The sequence below is a fragment of the Crocodylus porosus genome, unplaced genomic scaffold (assembly GCF_001723895.1).
Source record: "Crocodylus porosus isolate Cpor-Errol unplaced genomic scaffold, CroPor_comp1, whole genome shotgun sequence".
In the NCBI taxonomy this organism is placed as follows: Eukaryota; Metazoa; Chordata; order Crocodylia; family Crocodylidae; genus Crocodylus; species Crocodylus porosus.
In genome coordinates, this window is record NW_017728943.1 from 73529634 (window position 1) to 73552333 (window position 22700).

The 22700-nt window shown below is 41.0% G+C and overlaps 1 protein-coding gene across 5 annotated transcripts in view; it reads right to left on the reverse strand.

The window, feature by feature from the left end:
• LCLAT1 (lysocardiolipin acyltransferase 1) overlaps positions 1 to 22700 on the reverse strand; it is a 236728-nt gene that overhangs the window by 123402 nt on the left and 90626 nt on the right. For all 5 annotated transcript variants that reach the window (XM_019549576.1, XM_019549577.1, XM_019549575.1 and 2 more), the window contains 2 exons: positions 18760 to 18928; positions 14724 to 14922 (listed from right to left, as the gene is read on the reverse strand). In XM_019549576.1, coding sequence (XP_019405121.1) covers positions 14724 to 14922; positions 18760 to 18924 — 364 coding nt within the window. In that variant the 5' untranslated portion in view covers positions 18925 to 18928. The remainder of the gene's footprint in view (positions 1 to 14723; positions 14923 to 18759; positions 18929 to 22700) is intronic.

Here is a 22700-nt window from a genome sequence, read left to right on the forward strand (position 1 = left end):
ACTATGGAAAGCGATCAACCAACACAAAGTACGTACAGGCATACCTCGGAGATATTGCGGGTTCGGTTCCAGACCACTGCAATAAAGTGAATATCACAATAAAGCGAGTCACACGAATTTTTTGGTTTCCCAGTGCATATAAAAGTTATGTTTACACTATACTGTAGTCTATTAAGTGTGCAGTAGCATTATGTCTAAAAAAACAATGTACATACCTTAATTAAAAAATACTTTATTGCTAAAAAATGCGAAGTGAGCAAATGCTGTTGGAAAAATGGCGCCGATAGACTTGCTTGATGCAAGATTGCCACAAACCTTCAATTTGTAAAAAACGCAATATCTGCAAAGCGCAATAAAACGAGGTATGCCTGTATTTTTTTTTTTTTTTTTTTTGTCTTCTGTGGTCAGCCCCTGTAACTCTAAGACCCTCAATAATGCCAGTGCTGACAATGACCCACCACTTAGCAAACTTGAAGGCCCTAAACGGGATTTACTGCACAAGCATTCAAAGCAAAGAACAAGTGGAGAGAGGAAGTGAAGCAACACTTGAACCACTGCATGAAAATGCTTTAGAGTGATTGGGAACAGGAAGAGGGGAAGGTTTCAACCAGAACAGTGGAACAGAGCTTGACTATGAACAGGAAAGCAGTTTCTCTAGCCAGAGAAACTCTTAGGATGGTCAGAGGCAACAATAAAAGAACCACATGTAAAGTACTATATGCCATAGGTCCTGACCTGAGAGTCTGCTTTGTTGGAAGCAATTACCACCCTCGACTGCTTGGCCATAGCCTGCCCACCAGCCACCCTCCTCACCTAATTCTGGCAGAAGTTCAGTCAGTGCTAGGTCTCCAAATGCTAAAAGCCACTTGCTGCTGGGAATAGCATAACTCAAGCAGATGGGTCCCCCCACAGAGCTATACCTTTGCTAAGAGAGAACAGCATATTGCAGGATCCCAGCTTTGCCTCTAACTCCCCATGCCAGCCAACCTCTGTGACACTCCAGCCCTCGGGGACAGAGACCTGATTCAGAAAGGGGCTCATGCCACCCTATCCCTGAATTCCACCAGCCCACAAACTGCAACCCACCTACTCCTCCTTCTGTTGGCAGTGCTAAATGATTTTATACTTGCTGTATAAGGTTTTGTCTGCCTCCAAGTCCCCACCCTTACACCACAGTTCACAGTACCTTCTTGTCACTGTGCAAGCACTGCCCTCCAAAGTCTAAAGCCTCAGCCCCAAGTTTGCACTGGTTGTGTAATTATTGGGAAAACAAGTGTTTGGCTTCTGGCTAAAGAAAACTTCATTAATTTCATGAGGCAACAGCAATTAGAAATTGATTAAAACAGTCCCTGGGAGAAAACTGGGCAATCCCTACAAAGCAGACAGCCCAAGTAGGCACTCTTGCCACCTAAATCACACGCTACAAATTTCCTAACTATGAAAACAGGCATGCAAAGGCTCCAGAGGAACAGAACACCCCTGCAGGCCTGGAGGATCAAACATATAGCATTATAAAGCAAGAAAAGTGCATAGGGAACATGTACAGCCTGCATAGCATCCTGTAGACTCATGGCAGAGGCACCTTTAAAGCAGAAGGAGGGTACAGTTTCAGCTGGCAAACCCACAGCTGTGCAAAGGTCTCCCCCCTCACACGGGACACAACAAATGGACTTGAACCACCAGGCTCTCTCAGGCTCTCTCACAAAGCAGAAGCACAAGAACTTGGGACAAGGTGACCCTGGCAAGCGGAGTCCACTAGTGCTCTAGTGCTTAAGACATTGTTCCAGTCTTTCCAGCTCCCAGCCATTGCCAAGGCCCTCCTCCTTACTCTTGCTGATGTTTTCAGAACACAGCAGACAATAATGGCTGCTTGCAGATGTTAAAAAAAAAAAAAAAGGCACTTTAAATTCAGAGCACACCTGCACTGAGCCCTGCACATGCCCAGAAGAGGCAGAGGCATTAGTTGTATCCAGCTCACCCAACTTCTGTATAGATCGTGAGCTTCAGCAGGGCTTTACTGGCACTTTTATGTAATAGCTGATTGAACCAAAAAGCCCTGCTCAAGTGCCCAATCTATAGAGATGCTGAAGAGCCAGGTTGAACTAATGCGCTGCTGCGTCTGGTAAAACGCGGTTTTGGTTTTTCTCCTAACGTCTGTTAGCAGCCTAAGATCCTAGGCAAGTACATTTCACCAGTCTCCAGCCCCATACCTACTTGACAGTCAGGGCGGCTAGGATCTGGAACCAACTTCCATATGAAGTCAAATGAGCCCAGCATTCTCTCCTGCTCAGGCAGGGGGTCGGACTTAAAGATCTACTTAGGTCCCTTCCGACCCTACATCTGTGAATCTATACCAAACACCTGCCTCCTGCATTTTTGTTTCCCAAAGGCTCTTTCTACCTGAAGCTACTTCAGTGATAGTAGAACAGTTTTTCTCTGCTATCCAGCTAGTAAATGTAAGATTTCATTAGCATGGCAAGAGAGAACAGACAGTAGGGCTGTGCAAACTTTTGGCAGCCGTTCCATTTTGGAGGAATTTTGGCCTGTTTCAGTGCCCAAAACACCAAATCCGAACTGAAACAGAATGCTCCAAAACATCTTGGAAACCAAACCATCTGAAACATTTTGGAAATGTTTGGGATGTTTCAGAGGTGGGCTTGTGGGAAAACAGAAATTAAGAAGCAGAAGGGGGAAGAGGAGGGTAAGGGCTGCTCTGACATAGACATCTGTAGCTGGCCCGTGTCTTTGATCAGTCCCTGAGGTCCCTTCCAATCCCAGTGCTCTGGAGGAGGGATGGCAGCCTGCTGTCATCCTGCACGCAGATCTGGGGGCCCACACCCCCCGGGAAGAGTCCAGCACAGCTCTGCAGCCCTCCTTTTAAAGTGCTGGGAAGCTGGGGCTGGGCAGGGGATGGAGCCAGGCAGGGGAGCCATGGGTGCTTCTCCTGTAGCTCCCCGTGCTGGAGCAAAAGCAGACACAGCTGGAGGAGCCGCGGGAGAAACTTCAGCCACCTGGCTGTGCCTGCCTCTGCCCAGCTGATCCGAATCTCCAAATCAGTGCTGAAACAGCACTGAAACTCTAAAACAGATTCAGCCAGATCAAAACAGAACAGTGATCTGAAACGTCAAAATAAATCACTGTCCTCCAAAACGGCCCAATCCGAAATGGAAACCAAAATGAAATATAGCATTTTTGCAGAGCCCTAATAGACCCCAAAGATGAATGGAGGGATGTTCAACCTGCTCATAACAATGCACTTCACAGCCCTAGCAAACTGCTCCCTGTACTTTAACAGAAAAGCAGGAGGAATTGCTGCTTTGAAAATAAATTAAAAACTTCCTGGTCGTTTCCAAGACAAATGTTACTACTGAACCTGTGGTCTTCGAGGTCTTGCAGCAGAGCAGAAAACTCATGATGGCGAGAGCAGGGGAAGAAAAAAAATGGGAATATAGGCTCCATCAATTGTTCCACTACAGCTGGGGCACTCCATATATACAAAACTGTTCACAATCCCTTGTCGGTTTGCAAATCTCATCAATACATGGTGACAGTATCATTTTGATAGCAACAGAAGCCTGTACAATAGTTCCAATGGTAAATTTATTACTGCCAAACTTATCTGTAGAGGACAGAGAAGTACCATACAGAAAGCTTCCAGTCAAAGAACATGGATGCACTGTGGGAAGTTTCATGTCACTGGATTGCCACTGCAGCTTTGGAGTCAGCTCAAAGTAGATTTCCAGGAATGGTTTATGCTGCAGCTCTCTTGTTACTGTTGGATATCCTAGATCTGCAGCACAATTCCTTCCCACTAGTCAACATTCATATCTTAGACCCAGAACCAGTGTTCAGCAGACTAGATAGTCCTAGAGCTTCTTAATTCGGATCTCAACATCAACAGCTGCCCACATAGGTCTGTGAAGTGATCTGTCTCACAAACCATTGCTTGTGGTCCTCATGTACCATTACATTTTATGACTGCTTACAGATACAAGAGGCTTTCCCTGACATACCTGTTGACAGAACACAATATACATCAAGACAATCTGTGAAATATTTGACATTCACAGCCTAGCAAGGTTGGGATGCAGCCTACCAATGCTGCAGTTCCTCCAGAATGAAAACAGCTCTCTCTTGAAAAACTAAAATCAATAAACTAAAATCCAAAAACAGGTACCTGTTTTCACTCAGGATAAGCAAGGGCAGATCCAGAGCAGGTGAAGTGGTGTGGTTGTGTGCACCTTTTTGGACCATGCTGCAGGAGCAGGAGTCGGGGGATTTTTTAAGTCCCCAAAGCAGTACAAATTCATTCTGCTGAGCACCGTTCCTTCCCCTCCATGCTCAGCAGACCTTCTCCACCCCGCACTCCCCATTTCCCCTCCCTTTCCTGCCACTCCTGTCCTGCTCCATACAGGTTGTGCAGGGAGCCAGGGATAGTGGCAGCAGTGGGCAGGTTCCTGGGGCCCAAACCCATCATGTGTTTCCCACCAACCTGAGAGCAGGCTCAGGGAGAGGGAACACCTGTTTGCCACTGCTGCTGTCCCCATTCAAGCCCAGCTCTTGATGCAGCCAGTCCCCGTGGTCCTGCTGAAACGTACAGGAGTGACCAGGACAGAAGTAGCAGTGGGCTGGTCTCCATGTGCCCAAACGTGTCAGTAGAAAGGGAAGGCATGGAATAAGAGAGCAGGAGAGGGGAGATGCTGCAGAGCACAGAGGAGAAGGGAAAGGGTGCCAGAAGTGGGGGTGGGATACTTACTTGAGGCAAGCACGTAAAGATCCCCAGCTGCTACTTTTGCAGTGTGGTCTGTTCCCCTTCCCCCCAACACAGGAGGAGAAGGAGGAGGTTGTGGGGGAGGCATGCACCCACATCTACAGCAGTGGTTGCTGCTCCAGCACTTCCCTTTTAAAAAGTTCTGGATCTGCCTATGTGGAGAAGCCAAGGTCAGGAAAGACAAGCTGGGCTGAAAGACTCCACAGTGGAGAAGCAAACCATGAGCTACGAAAGAAGAATCCTGGAACACCCCAGAAAACTATGCCCTGGCAAATCAGAGCTGCTTATCCTTACCTTCAAGGCTCTTTCAATTCTGTCATTTCCCAATTACTTGGTTTGTTACCCTTAACACGCTGCCTGTCTCCCTCCACATCGCTGTTCTATCATGCCACCCTTGTGCTATTGGTCCATTTGTCCCTTGAATGTCTCTATACTTTCCATTTGTAAAAGGGACAACTTGGAGGAAAGTTCTAAAAAAAACAAAAGAATCCGTAAAGCACAATACTCCTTTTCAAATCCTCAAAGGTCAGGACTGTTATGAGATCTACAGGACACAGGTGTGGAATAGTTTGGATAGCTAATGATATTGAGATAAAATAAAAATCCTCCATAAATAAATTATTCTGAACTACCAGACTATGCACAAAATTAACATGGATAACTCCCATAACAGCATGGGATATTACTGTTTCCTCCTCTTTTCCCTCCATTTTCCTTTTTATTGTTTGTCACATTTATTGCTTCCTAATTTGGAGCACTTTTGTGGGGGGGGGGGGGGGCAGGAACATCACCTACTTACGTTTGAACAGGATCAGGCTGTGATCAGGACTTTTTATACAACATTGCTACAATTGTGCTGACAGTGTGGGACTCATCACCTGGAAATGCCTGATTTCTGTGCATAATATGCACAAAATACGAATCGCACCCATGTTCATTAAAACTTTTACTTATGTAATGTGTGCCATCACAAACATTAGCAAGGCAAGTGTAACAGAACTATCAATACCCTTGATTTAAGGTCATCCCAAATAAACTTTAATAGCTTTATACTTACCACTTTAAAGAACAGTATCTTTAAAACAGAAGAGTGCTAACAGCTCAAAAATAATTTTTGAGTCAGGAAGACAGAGATCTCTGTTTTCACTTCAATCTCTCATCATTATAATAAGAAAGTTAAAAAAAAGTTTGAAAAAAAATTTCAAAACAACCATTAACTATTTCTTCTGATTAGCATCAAGTCTAAGTGCCTTAATCAAATCCAATTTTAAAAAATCTTAATGTAATGGTTTATATGTTTCTAAGTAGAAAAATAATTTAAGAAATGCTTTTTGTACTGATCTTTGTAACTCAGTTTCTAGTCATGGTGAATACTTACCATGCTCATCTCTAATGTGTTATTAATAGATATATAATGAACTGAACAGCTATCATTTGACTTCCTAAATGATAACTTATTAAAGCAATGGGATAATTAGTTGAAAGATAAAATGCATAAGCCAAGACGCTTTGCATCACTTCTACTTTTCTAGCAGTATAGTACATTTTTAATCTTCAAGTATAATTATTTTTAAAGTATACTGATGGTTATGTTCATTTTATGGTTTATGTGATGTATTTTATACACAGTTTGGTTTTTAAATGGAGAGTAGTAATTCCTTTGTCTTTTCCATTTTGTACACTCTGTATTCTACAGATACAATCATCTAAGACTGCATCAAGATATTATTTCAACTCTGCTATATAAAACTCAGGCAAGCTTCATGCATGCACACACACACACACACAGACACACACACAAATAAATAAGTAACACTCAATCTATTCTCATAGTCTTTTTATAACTTGTCTTTACATGAATTATTCCTGATTTGCTTCAGCAAGCAGAGGCCAGGTACAGATATTACATTTTTTTAGGTATAAGTGATTGGAAACTTGTCTATACCTGTAACAGAACAGAAGTTCAGCACACAGACTGGTTTAAAAATGGTGGAACCCAGTCAAGGATTTGCCTTCCCCCCACCCCACACACACACTAAAGTGCAAATGTGTATTTTGTTTACTATCAATCTAAACTGCACTGCTTACAGAAAACCATGCAACTTAGATTGATTCCACCTCAGGATTTTTGAATGTCTATACCTATCCAAAGTGTTTAACAATAACCACATTCAACTGTTAATACTGTTTTTGTAGTTCCCTTCCCATACTGTCATACTTCCCATACCAAAGCATGTCATTAAAAGCATCTAGTTGAGGTCAATTTTCATTCCTCTGAGAGACTCATCAATACATGGTTTCAACTACTATCATTAATACTTATTTATTTGCCAAGGAGGCAGCTATTCTATTCTAAAGATAGCCAGATTCATTCACTGATGTTGCAACTTTGATAAGGACCACCACCCTTAAACAGTGATGCTGATACCACTAACAAATCTGCAAAGAAAATGAGTAAGGGAATCTCCTTTGTTGTAAACAAATACTGCACAATACTCCATATTTCAGAACCTATTTTGCAGTCTGCACTCCCAAAATTCTTTCACGATGTAATAACTCTGAAGTAATTAAGTCTGGCAGCTTGTAACTGAATTGCTAGAACATAGAACATGTCGCCATTCCTCAGTACTCTCATTTCAGCCTATTTTACTGTAGCAGAGACATCCAAGACCTGAACTACTCTTGAAAACTAACTTGCTAATGAAGTTGGATTAGAGCTGTGATTTTTTTAAACCAATGATAGTTACACTGGTAAATGCTGTAACATGGAGGCAGTTTTACCAACATCAAGGTATGTTCTATTGGTGTCGTCATTCCCATTCCAGTATGGAACTCATCAATATTACACACCAATATAACTATCCACACTGGGTGTACATGTACTCATTTCTACCTTTATCAGTAGAATTAAAGCAGTACATTTTCTAGTGTAAACTAGGCCTTTTTCTAGAAATAGATCAAAACTAATTCATACAGCATTTAGGCCCCAGTCCAGGCACATGCCTTAAGGAGTCATTGAAACATAAATATATTGATAAACAATAAAACAGTAACAAAACAGTGGCAGTAGCAATATTAGGCAGTTATCACCCAGTTGGTTACTGAATAGCTCTTCCATTGTTATAGTATTACAATCAATATAATATCCAAGTACAGCAATTACAATTTGCAACAAACCATTCATAGTGGTTTTTGCTCTTCATTTCTCAGTTCAACAGTTCTACTTACGCTCCTCCAACCAGCATCCTATTACCTCACACTCTACCTTCCCCCTGCTTTGTTCTACCTATTTTGTCTTTGATGCATCAGGAAGGGTTTTGTGAAAAGGAAAAAAAAAATGTCTTGCAAGACTATGAAAAATAATAATAATTAATTCCTCTGTACCTTCCTCTTAATCTCCATATGTCTGATGATTTTTTTCTTCAAACATTAACTTGTGTTTTTCCATTAACATGAAAGGACGTGGTATGAGATAAGTCCATCATCAATGCTGTTTTTCCATTAACATGAAAGGAGCAAATATGTCATAAGTCCATCATCAGTGGTGTTTGAAGTAACACCTTATTTCATATCTGTGAATTTAATTAATGTGCCATTTACCTTTTCCACCTCCTTGATAAAGGCATTAAATGAACCTAGGCCCAATATTCCTCCATACAGCAGCCTTTGGAAACCTCCCATCACACACTGATACCATCCCGTTTTGGTTATGGCACTCCAGACAGTTTGATTCACATAACAGCAATTATGTGACAACCAATTATAATGTATTTTTTCAAGGAAGGCTTGAAGCACAGTATTAAACATTTCCCTAAAATCCTGGTACTGTACTGCTGCAGCCCCTTCCCTCCACTATTACATTGGTATGAAAATGCTGAAAACAAAGGGGCTGCTGCACACGAAGATAACATTTTTATTTCCTGGAAAACCTCATGAATTCTTACAGAGACAGGAGTTTTGAGAAGTGGCAAATGAAGAGGGGGAAAAATATTCAAATCATTCTTTGGATTTATTTGATGCTATAGTTTATTCCCAATTATTTGCAAAATCTTGTTAAACAGCAAGTGAACTACAGTATATATTCTGCAGAATTCTGTTTGAAAAGAAGTCTGATAGGAGATCCTGCTCTATTACTGTTTCTGCTATTCAATCTTTGCTGAGAATTGTTTAGAATAGCGACACTCAACCTTTTTTGTACCAGGACCCATTTGTAAACAATGATGGCCAGTCCCAACCAAGTTAACAGTTTAAGTAGAAGATAGTCCCCTGGCCCTGCTGGTGCACCTCGCTCCCAGCCTGCTCCCCCCTGCCCTCAGCCCTCAGCCCCAAGTGTGTAGGGCAGGGTATGGGTGTATGAGCTGGGCATGGGGGGCATGTGCCCCCTCCCCAGATTTGTGCACCCACAGTAGGCATGGGGCTTCAGGCTAGCTGAACTGGCATGGGCAGGAGCCGCCTCCACAGCCCAGCGAACAGGACTTGGCTTGGGAGGGCAGTGAGACCCACTGCTGCCAGAACCCCTACACCAGTCACGCCGCCAGCAGCGCAAGGTGTAACGGACAGGGAGGAGGACACAGGGAAAAGTGCCGTTTGGCCTCACCATGTCCCACTGCCAGCTGCTTATGCACCAGACCACAGCTCTACTCTGCCACCATGGTCCAGCCACTGCCACCACTTCCCTCAGGCCACAATTCTACCCTGGAGAGGAGCTGGGGTGGCAGGCAGCATCACCTGTGCCCCTCAGACATACAATCTATGTCCCCTCTCACCTCCCCCCAAAAGACTTACCTGCAGGGAGCTCCAGGAACTGCTCTCCATGGTGCCTGGCTGCCACATACATGAGTAGATGCACATGGTGACCCCCTTGCCTGAGTGATCATACTTCTGCTCCCCTCAGCCCCAAGCAGCCCCTGGCAGGCTGGAACTGACAGTCTGCAAGGGGAAACCTGTGGTTTCCCACACTTTTCTCCTTTAAAGGATAATCTGTTTTTAAAGTGTTTTTAAAGATCCATTTGTTAAAGTTTGTTCAAGACCCTTTCATCTATTCTTGTGGCCCACTTTCAGGTCATGACCCACGGGTTGAGAAATGCTTGTTTTGAACCCTATATATATATACACATGTACTAGGAAGAGAAAAGGCTAGAAGAATCCTACTACATTAATTTACTGTGCTGGATTCATTCAGTGCTGTTTGAAATTCTTAACTCTGCCACTGTAGAAAATGCCAGAGCAGCTTTTGATGACTTAAGAGAAACTGTAACAACAGCTGAACAACAAAGTGAAAATGGGGACTCTACCTCTGGCAAGTTGCACTGAAGTACTGCAGTAATATTTCTGAAACTCAGATCACTGAAATATACTATTACAATTTGGAAACTTTCATTCATTCATTCACTATTTATTAAACCAAACATAGTCCCAGGAAGACAAACTTACATTTAGTCAATTCAAAATTTCTTAGTACATTAGAGTACTCCAAATTAATAACTGAAGCTCTGCCTAAGTTCCCCAAAACTCCTAATGAGTCGTTGTCTACTAGTGACATGAGTCATAATTTCTTAAATAGAAAGTAACTGCATTATGTAATTGTTACATTTTAACGTTTCAGATGCTTTTATTCCTCTCATTTCCAAACATTTATTCTGCAATATATTACATTTTAAAATTCTAATGTAATCTCAAGCACAAAGAGTGCATTAGATGAGAGCTAGGACCCCTGGGTTCCATTTTTAACTTTTGGCCTAATTTGTTGTATGATTTGCAGAGAATTCAGCTCTCTGGGACTTATTTTCTCGCTCTATAAACCGGGATAGCTTAGGTACAATTATATTATGAAGCTGAATGTTTGTAAAGAACTCAAGAGTTACTCCAGTGTAACAGTTAAAGTATAACTTCATACTGTATGTTAGTTTGAATTGATCTTCATGTAGTTTCCCAAAAATTTAATATAACAATTATCTTTAATATAATCAGCAGTTCTATGCTTGTTTACTTTTAATTAAATACAAGCAGTGCACATCAATATACTAATCTGAAGAGAGTGAACTAAAAGGCACTATAAGAGAAAAAATTTAAATTTCAAAGTTCTGCATGACCCCTACAATAAAATATCATCTGCTAACAACCAGTGTGCGAGTCCTTACACCTAAGAAACTGAAAAAGTGTTCAATGGATTTTCAAGTTGTTTTCCTTGCAACTTTTAGGAGGCACTGAAATACTAAACGCTTATAAAGATGGACAAAAGTTTTTTGAAACAAAATCAAGATGCTCAACTTCTTCCTTTAGCTATCAATATCAACTAAACACTTTCCCATTACATGGCAGAGACATAGGTTAAAAACTGCGATGTTCTTTTCTGCCACATAGGATAAACGTGAATTCAATCTGGCCACCATTTTCTACTGTGACTTGGCACAACAAGATTTATTGAATATATCTTTGCAGTCCTGACATGCATTTAGAAACCTGAAGTAGAAAGTCAAGTGAAGGATTTACAAGAGATGTGAATTCCTTTCACTGCCTTCCATTTTCTCTCCTCTAATACTCAGCCCTCTGTATTAAGTCGCAGCCCTCTGCATTAAGCCTCCAGCAGCTGTCAATGTTTACTGGGTTTCATGTAGAAATCTTCCATGCAAGTAACTTCATTTGATCCATAAATCTCACCTTTCAGTTGCTCCTCCTTCTCTAGCCGACTTCACATAGAATATTTTTTCCTACCATCTCAAAGTACCTCAGTAATGGGAGCAATTTTTTTTTCAACAAATAAATGCAACTAAAAATGGTGTTTTTGAGGAGGATTGAAACAGTTTGGGTTTGGTAAACCAAGCAAATCATCTCCAGGAAAAATGAGCTGGTGGAAGTTTTGAAGGTGTCAAAGCACATTTCAAGCACTTTTTAAATGGAAAATGTGCTGTTTAAATTTACAAAAGTCACATTTTTCACTTAAAAACTAATCTAATTTTTTAAAATCTAAAATAATAAAGCAACTTTTATTTCCCTAAAATACCTCTAAATTTTGTTTTGGTTATCTTGAACTGAATTTTCTCCCTGTCCTCACCCCCTTTTTTCACCTCAGCCATTATTCACCCAACTGTACTAAGCAAGTAATATTAGTGGCCCTTCTATTCAGATATAGCCAGCCAGTCTGTTGCACAAGCAACACCAACAGATCACAAAACGGACAGCATCCTGTTACAACCATCGTTTTTACCCACTAGTTTGTCTCTAAACAGTCATACAAATGTATCCTTTTTATTTCTGGTCTTATATATTTATCTCACAAAACAGTAACTTTTCCAAATTGCACTGAAAACTTCAAATTGATAAGTAGCTGGATGACTAAAGTATATGAACACCATTGAAAGGTACATCTACATTGCAAAGCAGTCTAGTTATGGCAATATATAGCTCAGCATGTCTTAATTTACCTTGTCAAGAAATAGAGCAAAGTACTGAAGCTGAGCTCCATGCTGCCCTGACAATTTTTTTTTGTACCTGGGTTAGCTGGCTTAAATGCTAGCTCATATAACACACAAGGCCTGCAAACTACAATGAATACTGGGGGGAAAAAAATCATTTAAATGACCATTTGTTTATTAAATGAACAGAACTGACGGCAAGTTTTACTATTGTTTTATTACCCATTTTTAAAGATTGTTACTGTAAGCTGTCTTAGACCTTTTTGTGGAGGGCAGCATAACTATCAAAGAAAAAAATTCTCTTAGATAGATGCCATTTGGACCCTTGAACATATTATATACACAAACACTATAAATTCTGCATAATATAAATCTGCTTGGTTCTCCAGAAGAACTACTCAATGTCAGCCCTTAGTTCTTTAAAACCTTATATCACTGTTGTAAGCAGACTGATTTTTATTAGCTCCATGTGTCGGCAGTAAATACTCCATATATTTTTGCAGGATTCAAACACTTAAGCTTAGGTTGACTACACACGGGAAGCCCTTTATTTCTATGTGGATCCTACAGACTTCACTGGCTATGGAAAGGACTTACCATTAGACTGATATGACGCTGGTTCTCAAGTCATCTCTCTCCTTACCCCTTAAATCAGTCAGTACAACCATTTAATCTATTTGCTCCAATAAACAGTATATTAGAGCTAAACCGCTGTAACTTTAAATTTGAATGAAACCAGTCTGAAGCACTGACTGTCAACCTGGGTGCCACAGCATCCTGGGGTGTCACCAGATCCTCTGAAGGCTGCCACGAGATAAGCAGATAACAGGCTTAGACATGTCTTCCTTTGGCTATTTCCCAACCTCCTTTCCCACTGCACATCCCCTCTGTAAGGAGATAAGCACTGTAATATACAAGTTGCATCACAATTCACAAGAGTTATGGCAGGGTGCTTCAAGTCCAAAAAGGTTGAGAACCACTGATTTAAAGTTACAATAGTTTAGCTTCTGCTTAGAGCAGAATAGAAGAGAAAGAAAAACAGTTACAGAGGATCCGCTGTAAATTATATGATTTCAAAGCACCTAACAGTTTCTTTAGAGGCTCTAGTAGATGTAAATACTGTGGCAGCATAAAATCATAGCATGCACTGTTTTAAGGCCATTAAACACTGGATGTAGTCCAACTAAATTCTCCTGCATTGGTTACTAAGCTACTAACTTCTGAATATTTAAAAAGAAAATTACTCCTCTTTAGATTGCAATAGACACAAAGTCCCACTACTGTCTGTTTTGAAGAATACTTTTAGATTATGAAGTCTTTGTGCACTGTGGAGTGGACTGGAGAAAAAAAAGTCAGTCGCAAAACTTTCTAATACCTGTCACTAACTTTTATTCACCAACATATATGTTATGGCCAAATCCTGAAAAGGCACAAATACTTCTAACTTCAAGGGTCTGGCCTTTAAAACATAGTTAGGGAATTTTAATTTTGACAAACAAATGCTAACACACAACATGCTATAACTCATTTTAGTAACATATAGTACTTAAAGAGGAGAGTAACCTTGGGATTCAAGTATACTGTATCTATAGGAATTTTCTAAAATTCCTTAGAAAAACATTTGCAGGTGGCTTCTAAAAGAAAAGTCTGAATATTTTTATTAAAAACTCATAAAGTATGTTTTCAAGTTATGAAAAGCATCAAAATAATCTGCATTGCTTTACAAGGGTATAAAATGCATCCACACCAACATTTCCTGACTTTTTGCAACTTAAAAAGTTATATGTCATTTGCATCAAGTGAGCGTTACTGGAAAACATGCATAAATTTCTCTTGCCATTTTCACTACTCCTATTTAAACTATTATTTTTTCAAGTATATTGATATGGCACAACAATGAGATCTCCTCCTACTGTTCAGAGCACCAGAACTACACCAATTCCTAACAAAACTTGTCTGCTCAGACCAATGGACGAAAAGCAGGAAGCAATAAGATCAGGTTACTTTTTGGACTTCAAGGAGTTGATACATTTCTTGTACAACATGGTTTTGTGTAAGATGTCAAATGTAGAAGATAAAATGCAAAGAGATATTTTTATTTCAGTTAAATCTACATATTTATTCTGAGACTACTTGTATGACAAGTTCTTGGCTTATTTGAAGCAAGTTTCTCTAAATTTCTACAACCTAGACCAGCTTCTGGCCTTTATCACTGTAAATGCTAACTATTTCATATCCTGTACAGTGTACTGCTATCACATGAGCTCAGTTTGACACTACAGCTATTAAAAAGAACCTTAAGTTCTCAGTTGTCTAGACAAATTTTTTAAAAGACAAAGTCTTCTTGGTTTGCGTATGTTAGATAATAAGCAAAGGCACCTAACAAATATACTTGAACAAAATGAGAAAATCCTGTTTCCTTAACAATGAAGCAGATCTTGAACTTAAGTCACTTGATGATGCTTGAGCAGCGTTGGGGGAACAGGAGAGTGTTTTCACAACTGTTCTTTTTCTGGTTAAAAGTGTAAATGACCTACCAAATCCTGGAACACTTTTGAGACTGGATTTGAGACAGATTTTTTCTAGTCTGAGGTAGCTGTATCGCAGCAGACAATTCCATAAGAACATCCAGTCCATTCTTGTCCGATGGTTCATGATGATGACGCTTCTTTCTCCAGGAATGAACCCATCACCTGTTATAACCACCTTTGCACCGAATACCATCTCCAGCAAAGCCTACAAGAAAGGTTATAGCATTATCATTTACCCTCAGGAAAAATAAAAGCTTTAGCCCATCAATAACAGAAATAAGTTTTAAATGATTTCACTTAAATGTCCACAACTTCATTAGGAAAATGAACTTCCCTTAACTGTTTTCTTACCAGAAGTCCAGCCACATATACAGGACTCAGCCATTTCCCCCTAAGTCAAGAGATGAATACAGTGAATTTCAGCACCTCTCAACCAAATGTTGTTTGTTGATCTGGATGTAAGATGAGAATTTGCCCACTATCTTACAAGAATCAAAATGCAGACTCTGAATATGGCTCAGCAAGGTTTACAGGATGGTAGGGCAAAAGGGAAATTGCCTCAGGTGTCCTGCAAGTAGTCCAGTGGCCAAAATCACTAGGGCAGATAACTTCTGGAGCATGATCTCCTAACAGTGTAATGCAATGCTTCACTCTCATCCCCACAGTTAGCTAGTAGTAAAAATAGAAAAACAGAGGCTTGAGGATGGGAAATCCCAAACAAAACTTGAATGCACTTTAACAGAGTGGCATATATCTGTGTAAGTCAGAATCAGTGCTATGATGTTCCCCAACATTATAACTACCCTTCTTTACAACGGGGTGGGCAAAGTGGCAGATCTGGCCACGAGCCAGACTCCATTTCCCAGCAGCCCCTGCTCGCATCACTGCAGTCAGTTTCCATGGAGACCCTAGTAGCGGCAGCATCCTGACAGTACAGGACCAGAGACAGGCCCCAGCAGCACTGGCAGGGCACGTGGCTGGGTGGGGAGCTGCTCTGCAGATGGGGCTGGAATCTTGCAGCAGTGACAGCATGGTTCAGAGCCAGGGCAATGCTGTGAGCCACTGCCCACAGGCATCCCCTTTCCCCATCCCAGATCCAGGGCATGCGAGCAATGGATCGCAGCTCTGCCCCAGCTCCAGACCATGCTGTCACCGCTGCAGAATCCCAGCCCCAGCCCTGGAGCAGATCCCAGCCATGTACCTTGCCAGCACTGGTGGGGTGGTCTCCAGGGAAACCTTGGCCTCACGTTGTCACGCTGCTGCTGCTTCTGGGGTCTCCACAGAAATATGGGCAGGGACTGCTGGGAAATGGACACTGCCATGGGCCCAACCTGGCCCTGCTTTAGAAAAATGTGATTTGTATTTTGAGTGTCACTATAACTGCCAAGAGGTTCTGAGAATACCCCAGAGGATCACAGTAATGCCATGCACCTCCCTGAACAACGTAACACAAAAGTCACTGACAATGAGCTTTCAATAAATAATGTTTTTACTATGGAGTATGCCACAGCTAAAGAAAATCAGGTGACACAGGTAAAACAAAGACTTATGATCTGAGTCTCTCTCAACCCAGCCCAGAGGCAGGACAGACATAGACCCATTTCCTGGATCTAAAAGCTCACATTTCAATTCAGGCATGCTGCTTGGGCAAAAGCATTCAAAAGGTTTTTATTTACTTCCAATAAGGAGCTGATTTCAATATGGAATGAAACCAGATTTCTAGATTGCAAAAGTTGCCATGAAACAGAACTGCCATCCTTCAACAGCCCTAAGCCTAACACGCACTTTTTGAAAAATGGGGCTAATACACTGAAAAGTTTACCCATAAATCAAGAAACAAACCTATTTCTTTAACTAATCAAGAGCTGCCTCTGGATTACTAGGAAAGCAGAAACTGTAAGAAACAACGGAAAAATCATTACCTGTCACAAGTACTTATTTTAGCTATCACTTTTAGCTACTGCTGTTACTATTACCAACTGCTAGGTTTCAAACTTATCAAAATACCTAAAATAAAAACATTCCAAGTTCCAATGACAACTTTTGCATCAAAACAGGTATTCAATAGGAAAATTATAAAGCACTTAAGAACCTATCCTCTTCTGCCATCAAAAGGAAATTTAGTGTCCTGTTTGGTGATCTGGGAGGTAATCAGAGTGTCAATCTTCAAACAGTACTACCAAAGAAGTGAAGTTCAAATATGTACTTGGCTGTGACAGATGAAAAAGTGACCACATTGTCATTTTTCCTTAAAATGTTAATTTTTTATTTCCTTCCTAATTTAATTAGTTTTGTACTAATGGTGGAAAGAATTAGCAATTTCAAGCTGCATATGGAGAAGTCCAAATGCAGGTAGAGAAAGTAGAATCAATGTTCTATGCTTTAAAAGGTATTAATCCTTCCACAGCTGACATGGATGTGCTAGAAGTGATGAGGCTGTAACAACCACGGTAAATATTTTACTTCAGAAAAATTAAACAGACCTACCATATTTACTCGAATCCAAGAGAAGGTTCCCCCACTCCTCCCCCCCAATCAACATGGAAGGGAAAAAAGCAAAAAAAAAGCTGGTGCTCTTGGAATTGAGTACCGGCAGAGGCAAGTGGTTGCTGCAGCCCTGGCCTCTGAGCTTAGGGCAAAGTCAAAGCCAAGCTGCCACCCTGCTGTGCCAGAGGGATTGTGCAGTAGGGTAAGTATAGTGGAGACTATGCAGGGAGTAAGGGAGGGGGGCATCCAGGAGAGACCATGTGGGGGAAACCCATGCTATGCAATTCAGAGGGAGCATGGGGAAGACTATGCAGCCGCTCCCCCACCACTGCTCCCTCTCCCCAATGCTCACATTCTGTTCTACCCTAAGCTGCTGCTGTTTCCAACTGCCCCAGAGCCAGAGCTGCTAAAGCAAATGGGGAAGGCGAGGGGCAGAGTTCTGGCTAGCTGCCTCCCCATATCTCCGCCATGGGGGATGAATTTAAAGACACTCCCTCAGTAATTAGATTCCATACATGGAAAGCTAAAAAAAATGTATGATCTTCCATATAAAGTTCAATCACTGGGTGGTTATCTTCATTTGAAGACATCTTAGATTGAGATAAATATGATATTTATGAATAAAATTTCTGAATTCTCAACTATTTGTGAACAATAATAAAGAGTACACTGAGCAGATGACGAACTGCGGGAAAACACAAAATGTACCAAAGTAACTTAAGCTAAACTGATTAAGCCATGTTATAGGGACTTTGTTAGATCCCATAACACTTTTTACAGTTGTATAACTCAATTAAATGGAAAATTGTGTTGATACGGGGTCCTCTTTCTTTTATACAGCTACTACACTGATGAGATACAGAAGACTGCTGGAAGCTCTATTGTGCTCTACTACTCTTTGCTTTACTCAGGTCTTCTACCAAGTCCGCTCCTCTTTTGGCCTTGATTAAGAAATCACTTTAAATATATTTTAAAGAAAGTCATTTGTTCTGCAATTTCCATTCTATTACAATTGTTGCTATATTGTTTTGGGAAAGGGAAAAGGAAGAAAAAATGGGAGTTGGCCACTGGAGGATAAAACTACCATCCAAGAAAGAAGCCTTAACTGAACTGTAATTTCATTACCAATAATGCAACATTTCTGATGCACTGGGCATGCAAGGGAGATATTTTTCATAGTCCTGTGAAACAGAATGAAAACAACAGGGTGAGGTCTGATGTAAAATAACTATTTATATTAAGTTGAATGAAAGTTCAAAAATATTTGAAGGCATCTGGCTCAGAAGGCATCTGGAGGATGGATTTGGAGACTTCTTAAAAAGACCTGTCAATATTAGGATTTAAGATGTGATGCTAGTTAGCACACTAAGTAACTAGTGTGAACAAAGTTCATTGCCTTTCACATGTGTTAAATTGGCTAAATTAAGTCCTACGCTCCCAGTAGGTGCTAGATGAAGTGCTGGAAATTGTTAAGAACATTTTCATAACATCAAGAGTGTTGTAAGACAATCTAAATATAAAGGCTCACTAGAAGTACACTCATGTTGCAACTTACCACTGGAAGTGTGAGCCAAGTGGCTACAATTCGGTCCACGATCCAGCGATACCAGGTAGGGGAAACAAACATCAAAGGTAGAAAAGGACCGAGCATGAAAATACTTCCAAAAAAACTTCCGAGGAACAGTGCAAGTAGAAAATATATCCCTTTCCATGACACCATGGCTCTGAAAGACAAAAGTTAGCATTCCATTAGGCAAATATACTTGCAGTCATGTTTTCATTACTTAACTCAACAACTGCCCCTTCCTATATAATTTCATTTAGATAGGGCCTCATTCATTTGTGGCCTATTTTTTAATGTTACTTCATTAAAAAATGTTACAGCAATGTGAACTGAAAATGTCCTACCTAAGTGGCAGCATTTCACTGGCAGCTTAAAACGATCAACATAAGCACAGTAACTTTTAAAGTCTTTGGGATATTAAGAGACCAAAAGATTATATCAACTTCATCTTCAATTAATTCCTCTGCTTAGTATAAAAATTCAGTTGCATGCTGAAGTTTTCTGAAAGCTATTTTTATGGCACCAAGTGACAAAGGGGATAGAAAACCAAAAGGATTTGTGTCATGTCATACTTCTGATGAATTATATCATCTCTTGAGTTTCCAAAATACTAATCTTTTGATGATGACAAGTAAAAAAGGGAAGACTAGGCAAAGTTTTTCTATTTCCCACTTTGTGTCCTCTTCCAAAGTCTAGTGTTGCTGTATCCTTTCTACCACACTTGGAAACTGATTACATCACTTTCTACAGAGCCCACTAATACCACCCAAAGGAAAGATTAGGAAGCAATCTTCTAAGCCAAAGGTCTCACAACTTTTTCTTATTGCGTATCCCCTTCCAGATTTACCAGCTGCCTGCATACTCCTACCAGCATACATTTTATGTTTTAACCCCATAAATGCCAATTATTATTGTAATGAAAACTGAATCTGCCATTACACAAATTCTCTTGCATACCCCCCCAGAGATGTCTTGTGTACCCCCAGGGATATGCGTATCAGTTTGGGAACCCCTGTTCTAAGCCATTCTGGCCTATAGAGCCTGTAACCTAGTTCAGGGCCCCCACTGCATTTCTGCTGGCTCCAAGAGTTATCTTCCAGATGATGCCATCATATAATAAAGAAATGTCTTCAGAAACTGCAGTGTTTCAGTTCGGAAACTTCTGACTATTGCATAAGATGGCCTTTGGTTTCATAAAACAGCAGTCTAGACTTAAAATATTCCAGTGACCATGCAACCAGCTAGACTGTCTTGTTATAGATTAAAAAACATAATGGATAAAGATTCATAATGGATTAGTGTAGAACAGTTAGAGCAATCCCCCAAAGGTTTGTGCTGGCTACAAGCCTTTCCAATTCAGCAGAGAACCAAGCTATGACAAAACAAATCTGGAAATATTAATTCCCTAAATTAGAAACTAAAAATAACCTGTTTAGCACTAAACTGGTCGCTTGCGAGATGAAAGGTTAAGTAGAAGTCCCCTTCTCAGTCACTTCACTGAATTCCTCTCCAAACAGACTGCTTTAGGAATTATAAGAGCGCAGATAAATGAGAGTTTGGTACAAGGAAAACAGGAAGCTGGTGCTTTAATTTTAAAATGAGCAATGGAAAAAGTAATCCATTAAGCCTTGTATACTGAAGCCTACATACTTGATCTTGACTGTCCTTTCAAATCATGTTCCATAGTAATAATACAGTACTAAGGCTGCACAGCAAAGCCTTCAAAAATCCAGAGATACCAGAGTTAAGGTTCTAAGCACCATCTTAGCTCTGCTTTATTGGCCACTGCAAAGGCCAGCCTTCCCCTGGTGACCGCTCAGCCTTTGTTTCTCCCCGTCCTTTAGCCTTTTTCCTAACACAAAATAACCCATAGGGCAGTGGGGTGTAGGGTTTTAAGGCACCCTATACTTGCCTTTCCCTGGGGCTGCAACATGTGGTACTTTACAGAGGCTATCCTGTCATGAGTAGCCCCACACTACACCAGCCCCCAGGAAGGTGCAGTTTTCAGGTCTTACCCAGAACTAGAAGAGTCTCCTCTTGGGTTTATTCAGCATCCCATTTGCAGTCATGCAAAGATTCTCATTCTGGCCATTATATTCCCACCCTGCAACCCACAGGACTTCTTGCCCCCCGAAATTTCTATGCCTACTTGTGTGTATATTCTACAGAGGGGAAACTGAGTCCCTGCGTGCACACAGCCCTTCCTGGCCAACGCACCAAATGTAACAAAGGCCAGCCTCAGGTCTGGCCATGACGCTGCCTGGTAGTCACTCAGCCTTTATTTCTCCTTGTCTTTTAAGCATTCTCCCCTTCTGCTTTCCTGCCAAGCCTTGCTGTTAACATGTATTTAGAAACAGGAGGCTGCTCCAGGGATCCCCGAGTGAGATCTTATCCGCTCATGAGCCATGGTCTACCTACTCACTGCCTTAAGGACAATTTCATTGCCTCTCAGTCTCCCCTTTTAGCCACACCCATGCCTTGTAGACTTTACCAATCAATCACTTATCATCAGTCAGTTCCATGGACCCTCAGCCCTAGTTTCAATTAATCTAAGGGCCCTTGGCCCTGCTCCACATCACCCTCTTGGCCCCTCCCTGGGCACTTTGGGTCTCCTCTGCCCTGTTTCTGGGCTCTGGCCTTACTCCCAAGGCTCTGGCCCTGCTCCTGGGTTTGTTGGGACCTCCTCCTCTGCACAGTCCTCCCTAACCTGGGACCTCCACGTCCTCTTAGTCCCTCCCTAAACTGCCGGAGTTACCCCAGCCTTAAGGCTGTATTACCCAGAGGCTTCCTCGGTGACCATCAGGAGTCTCTCCCTGTAGTCTGCTCAGGAGCTCCTCTCACATCAGTCTCCAGGGGCCAGACTGCATGCCCAACTCAGGACCTGGGTGTATATACACCTAAACTTGACCCCTTTCTGGTCAGGTATCTCCCCTAATTGATGACTGAGCCCTCCCTGCACCCTTTTTTCTCTTAAAGAAACAGGAGCATTAAGCTCCTTGTTATACCATGAAAGTAACAAACAACTCTACAACCCAAGACATGCATATAATACAGGGTAGGACATGGCTGTAAAAGTATGCCAGAAAAAGACTGCTTGAAAGTTATTTATGTGAAAAGAGAACATTATAAATTGTACTCATGCAGATTTCATAGTGTAATAAAAAAGCCCATAAAGTTTGCTGACATAATGAGGGCACCTTACTTACACAGGACAGTTTTCAATATAACTCATAGCATTAATGAGCATCTTTTCAGGTTTGGCATTTGTTACTAGGAATGAGTTTAAGCTAAACTGAAAGTAGTGAACAGTGGCATACTAGAACAAGTCTGTCCACATGGGGGCTACTGCTATCCTAGCATAATCACTGAAACAAGGGCTTGGAAGGGACCTCACAGCCTATGAGACTCCAGGGGCCTGTGCAAGGTCAAACTGCACAGATACAGGATTTGCTGTTCCCAAATCACCATAGATAGATGCCTATCCAGCCCCTGCATAGAATAAAATGATACCTATGCAACTGTTAAACTAGTCCCAGGACAAAAAGTTTAAGTAAAACCTTCTTAATTAAATTCAACTGTGGAGTCTAGGCAGTTAAGATTCTGTACGATTCAGAGGTGCCAACAGAATTATTAAAATTAATACTGCAAGAAAATTTATAACACAAGTCCATATTTTTGATCATTTTGATAATAAAAATAATTGAAGTATAAAAAAAATGAAATAATGCTGAAGATACTATGTCTGTGTATTTAAGTTGAATATTACTTTGCTTTTGAGTGAAAAAACAGCATGTGATCCCATAATTAAAGACTATCAGTCACACAGGCAAAGGCGAAGGCAAAGTTAACAATACAAACTTGACTTGAGTTTTTCTAGAAGTTGCTCTAAAATTCTATGGGGATTAAACATGCTCAAAATTAAGATCTTATTT